The sequence below is a fragment of the Rhamphochromis longiceps genome, linkage group LG5 (genome assembly GCF_057381845.1).
Source record: "Rhamphochromis longiceps isolate RC_006_pf linkage group LG5, R_longiceps_female_GT1.1, whole genome shotgun sequence".
Taxonomy (NCBI): domain Eukaryota; kingdom Metazoa; phylum Chordata; class Actinopteri; order Cichliformes; family Cichlidae; genus Rhamphochromis; species Rhamphochromis longiceps.
The window spans coordinates 42,141,237-42,147,236 of NC_140561.1; the positions used below are offsets into that span (position 1 = coordinate 42,141,237).

General features: G+C 49.1%; 1 protein-coding gene across 5 annotated transcripts in view; it reads right to left on the reverse strand.

The window, feature by feature from the left end:
* rnf123 (ring finger protein 123) overlaps positions 1–6,000 on the reverse strand; it is a 106,396-nt gene that overhangs the window by 58,487 nt on the left and 41,909 nt on the right. For 4 of the 5 annotated variants that reach the window (XM_085407712.1, XM_085407711.1, XM_085407710.1 and 1 more), the window contains exon 36: positions 3,079–3,163. The exons of the other annotated variant lie outside the window; for it this stretch is intronic. In XM_085407712.1, the coding sequence (XP_085263838.1) occupies positions 3,079–3,163 (85 nt within the window). The remainder of the gene's footprint in view (positions 1–3,078; positions 3,164–6,000) is intronic. 5 annotated transcript variants of the gene reach the window in all.

Consider the following 6,000-nt stretch of genomic DNA (forward strand, 5'->3'; position numbering starts at 1 on the left):
CAGACGTAGCTACGTTAATCCTACCATAAAACAATAAGACAAGGTACGACCTCTCTCGTGCTCCCAGAGTGCTCTCTAATGCACACAAAGTTTGCAGACCATCAAGGATCAAACCTCTACCAATCTACAACTAATATAAAACTCTAAGCATATATAAGTAGATATTTCTAAGCATAAATGGCAATCAACAATACAAAACCTAACAGTGCGGACCCTGCAGACAAACCCCAACAATCAGATGACATGTGAGCACACGCTTGGTGACAGTGGAAAGGAAAAACTCTTATCAGGAAGAAACCTCCGCCAGAACCAGGCCCCCAACAGGGAGCCAATGAGGAGAAGCCAGCATGGTGGAAGTCCGAGCTCTCGCTGCAAACATCTCCAGATGTCTCCCATGTAACAAAACATGTCACAGCACGCTGCACCTCTGTTCTGGGCCCGGGGCCACATGTTTGACACATCTGTGCTGGGGCGAGGACCCTGCATTAATGGACGGAAGCATCGATGGGATGTGGCGTGTCAGCTGCTCGAGCGCACACAGCCACCATTAGAATGCGGACGCTGTGATGGGAGCAGCGAGGTGAAGGACAGGCCTTCATGGGCTCAGGGCCGAGTGAAGCAGAGGCTCAGCAGCTGAAGCCTTCTTTGCTTTAACGAGTCAGCGACTGGCACTCTTCCAGCTCCACTCAGAGCATCGCTAAAAACGGGACAGTTTCTAATGCGTCTCTGTGTTTAACGGCTGTAAGCTCAGCTGTTTCTTCCTGCTCTGACGTCCAAAAGCACCACAACCTTTTACTCTTTCTGGAGGCGCAGCCGGTGGACGAATGCCAGTCTGATACCAACGCTTGTATCAGCATCAGATCAATATTTGATTCTGTCCTCTGAACAGTGTTAAATCATTCTTAATGAACAAACATCCGTCAAACATGCTGAGAAACATGTGTGAACCTTTCTGTGGTTTATTTACAGCCTGCAGGCACGTTTACGTCCAGCTCTTCAAAATAAAAGCTGAGAGGTGTGTTTTATTGTGGAAAGTAAAAGTCAGTGATGGTTCATGTCATAAATCAGGACACACTGCTCACACACCTGTGACGGCATCGATGCTCCTCACAGATGGAGCAGGAGGAGGCGACATTAACCAGCTGATGAACCTCCAGCTGTGTGACCACAGGACAGCGACGCCTGACCCGGCGTCCTGAGTCAGGACCGGACCGATCCAAATATCGGATCGATGTCTCCTTAATGAGAGCTCCTCTGCACCGCACTTCCTTTCAGACTCGCTCTTATTACATTTCATTCAAAGTGACAGGGGAGGGGCCTGTCCAGGCTTTAAACAGGCTGAGGACATCCCCCGTTTCCCTCCACCTCGCCAGGCAGGAGCCGGCCCCGCCCCCTGCAGACAACGCTAATGCCTTTATTCGTTTCTCAGAGTCCATTAACGGGCACTAAGCCTTCCTGCGGTCTCCATCACTGCAAGCTCCCAACACTCTGCAAACCTCATCCATCTCCAACCACTTATCAAAGTTACAGTCACGACTCCACCTGGAGACGCTCCGTCCGAGGAAGCTTACAGGAAGCGGGGTTCACGCCGACCTCGTCTCTGCTTTACCTTGACCTAAAAACACAGATGCAGACGCGTCTGCAGTACTGCGCCCTGAGCAGCGCCTGCAGGTGCAGCGCGCCTGTCAGAGCGCTGAGCAGCAAATAACAGACACAAATAACTCAGCGCGCTGCGGCGGCGCCGAGAGGAAGATGATAATTCCTGTTAAAAACACGGCGTTACCTTTGATGTGAAAACAACACAAAGTGAAGTGTTACATAAAGATGGGGGAGGTGACAGAAGGAGGGCGGCGTGCAAATGAAGAGGGAAGACAGGAAGTAAGTTCACGGCTGATTCGAGCTCAGCGAGCGTCTGAGCGGCACTTCAAACGAGTGTGACCTGGAGTCATTCATCAGGCCTCAAAAACGCCAAAACTTCACAGATCACACCTCTGACTCCCACAGCTTCACGCCAGGCAAACAGGAAGTCCCGCCTTTCAGCGTCGGCTCGTCTTAGACTGCACGTTCAGCGGTGAGCTTCCTGCTTGCAACCCGCCGCCGTCACTTTGACCTGCAGTTCATCAGGAAAACGCTGACACATCAGAACAGCCCCGATAACAGCGCCACAGGCTCCCTGCCAGCACCTGCCAATCAAAACCAAGCACACCCAGTGATTGGACACTGTGCTGAGAGGCGGGGCCAGGTGCTCAGAGTGAGGAGGGTTTCCTGGATTCACACTAAGCTTCTTATTTCAGCCGCGGCGTCACGGAGGCGTGCTGAGCGTTGGAGGTCATTTGGACGTGTCCCCCTGCACACCTGAGCGTCACGCTTACAGGCTGCCTCGCTCGCCCCACCGTGAACTGTAAACAACTCATTTTTGTGACGCCCCAGGTGGGCGGGGTTGAACAAACAGCTGCGCGGTCACGCTCGGGTGGAGCTTCCTGGGCAGCAGAGCAGACGTCTCACGGCAGGTAAGCTCGACTCCATCCGTCCTCCATAAACAGCAGAGTGACGACAACCTCGCGTTATGAGTTTGTTCCAAACTGAGCTCGGAGAAGCAGTTTACCTGCTCAAACACCTGAGGAGACGGACACACCTGAGCCTTCATGAGTTAAACCTGAGCTTTAGCTTCAGTGGGAGGAGCTCTGCTTACTGAAGTAATATGATGAAAACCACGTGGACGTCACACCTGCATCACCAGCGCCGCCTGGTTTCTCTGATGACATCAGCAGTCAGTCAGGAGATGATTGGGGACATTTACCGATCACTATTATCGATCACTGACTGTGACCCCGAGCCACGTATGGATTAGTCAGCAGCTCAGAGGTCAGAGGTCAGGAGGCCTGAGCATCATGTGACTGCTATCAAGCTCACATTAGAACACAGTGTTTCACACACAGGATCCAACGCCAAGCAGTTACTCACATACAGGGCTCTTAATTTGAAAAGTCAGTGGTGCACACACACGCAGAAGCAGCCGTGGCCCGAGCCCCCGGCTGACCCTAACCAGCAGAGCCAGAACCAGAGAGGAGGTCTTACCCCTGCCGGTCTCCGTCCACCAGGATCCGAACCAGGATGCCGGTAACAGCCACCAGGATGGGGTAGTGGTCCACGCTCTCCAGCCCTGCAGGAGGAACAGAGTTCATCAGAGTGGCACGACTGCGAATCCGACCGGATGATGGACGCTGAGGGGGCGTGTCTCTCATTGTTATTCCCATAACCCTAATATCAGTGATCCTGGCCTGTGATGCGTTGAGCTCCCTCCTTTCACAGAGCGTGACATCACGTGTTCTCACTAACACGCTCCATGTTTTTAGTTGTTGCCGTCTGTCATTCACACTCTTTAAACCTTTAAACCTCGTGCTCCTCGCACGTCCTGGTCGGACGGAGTTCAGGCGGAGCTCTGGATCACACCTGCGTGCATGAAAGCAGCACGCAGGTGTGATCAGGCCTGCAGGTGTTTGATGGATCAGGTCACTGTCATCATATTTCAGAGCGTCTAAAGCAGAGACGGGCTGCTGATCAGTATTACTTGGATCCTGCCATCAGAGCCGGCCCACACACCTGATTGGAGGCCTCGGCGAGGCGCGCGCACACCTGCAATTTAATTATCCCAGAAATAACCTGGAAAGGTGTCATTATCATTATCAGGTGGTAATAAGAAGGCCAACTACAAATCATCAGCGCTGCGACAGACGGGTGACCTGTGCAGGTGTACCCTGCGTCCCAACCCCAACAACACAAACACACACACACACACACACAGTTAAAGGAGGCGATGACCTCCCTATAAACACGGTGGCTGTGTGGGCGGAGCGAGTGAGGATGTTGCTGAGGTCCAATCAGCTCACAGCAGTGATGATAACAGGAGTGAAATAATCAGCTGGGCTAAAGCAGAGTTAAACGTTTATTTTTGAAAAGGTGAGGTTACAGCACGCCGCTCCTGTTATGGCACAGCGACGTTTCCATCAGGAGGAGCGTGAGGGCCTCCCGCTGAGCGCCATCAATGAATCACACGAACTCACAGCGAGCCAACAGCTGGAAGAACCAATTAAATAGGCAGGAAACCACACGTGGTTATTGTCCTCCTGCTGATGGACGCTGACGCTTCTGCTGAAGGTAAAAACCTATTTCTGTCAGGAAGCAGGATGTAGACACAATCATGCATGGATGGACTTTCAAAACGGTTTATTTTCTTCCTTGTTGGTGGCAACGTTTGACATTTTTAAAGATCAGTGGAAACTTCAGCATAAAATAATTCTTTATGGTCATTTTGGGCATGTCTGACCCCCTCTGATGACCGACTACACTCAGGCTAGCATCAGGCTTTATAAGATAGGGCTTTGGAGTTGACATCACGCCGCAATGCATTATGGGAGCGCAGCGCCATTTTCGGGGTCTACGAATCAAACCAAACACACTGTGTTGGAACGACGACTACAAGAAAGATGCTTAAAAGCAGCTCAAAAGAGAATGAACTGTATAGAGACAGATTTCATTCAGAGGCGAAGCAGCGGTACTTGCAGAAAATAGCGTGCATTGGAAATGTGGACCCGTATGAAACACGGCCGTGGAGTAGAAACCCTGAAGACCAACCGCTACTGACGTAGCCTGACATATTTTCGGACCTTATCTGTGGAATCAGCGCGTACAAGTCGTCATTCAAGCAAAGGTAAGTCAGCTCGAGTACTGCGAGTGAAATGCGTTTGATTTCCTTGCAAACATTCAGATTAGTGCAGCATAAATTCATTCATGAGGGGAAATTACAGTGAGAACATGTGGAGGCTGTTAGGTGGATAACATAGTGAGTTCAGTGCATTGATGTGACATCCTTGCATTACATCCTTTAGGTTCATTTTCTGCAGGCAGGTTTCTGACAGAGAACAGGCAGATTTACACTATAACATGCAGCGTTCTATACATGGATACATAAAAAAATGAAAAATTACATGTATGTGCTAACTTTCTAAACACTTTGTTACATTTATGATAAAGTAGATAAAACACATTTACGTCGGCCTTGGCTCATAGTTCTTGTCTTTAAATGAACTTTGTCTGTGTGTGTTACTGCACTCTCAAAGACTGAATGAACCAGCATTGCAGCCATGGGTCACTGTGAGCATCACAGGGAAGGTTGAAGCCGCCCGCTGCACCTGTAAGGCCGGAGTCCTGGAGACCTGCACCCACGTCGCTGCTCTTCTGTTTAATGTAGAAGCAGCAGTGTTGATCGTGGCACAAGGACTGTTACAGATGAACCTGCATACTGGGTTTTGCTGGGTAATATGACCAAGATACAGCCAGAGGTTGGCCATAAGATAGACTTCTCCTCTTCAGCTGCCCAAAAAAGGCTCTTGATCAAAACCTAAACAGACCATCTGTAGTGACAGGTAAAAGGAGCCTCAAAACAGAAAAATCCCACCTGCTACTGTGGAGGAGTCGTCACTGCTATTGGATACTTTGCTGGAACACAGTAAAGCTGTGGGTTGTGGGAATGACCCATAATGTTTTATCTAGGGGTCTAGATTTATGCCTGTAGTGCACTGCCATGTAAATAATTTGCATTTACTGAATATGTACTGACTGAGTCCCACTGTTCAAAAGTTGAATAAAGAAACAAACTAATTTTTGCTCTTTTTTTTTTTATTGAAACCACTTTATAGAACATCACATCAGTTACAATGATGATGTCATTTATAGTTTACAAATGACAAAATGTTTACACAAAATCATGAGTGTTTACATGACATCACCCACTACTAACTTTATTTACTGTATCTTTTGAAAAAAAATACAGCAATTTTAACAGCACAAGACTTAAGAATATGTAACAGGAGCAGGTTTCATTCTTCCCTGGTTTTATTATCACACTGTTCACCAAACGCAGCAAACCTTCACCATCTTATCCAGGAGGGTCACCTCTTCACCCTCACATGGAAGAAGTAATCTGATTGGCATGGTGGT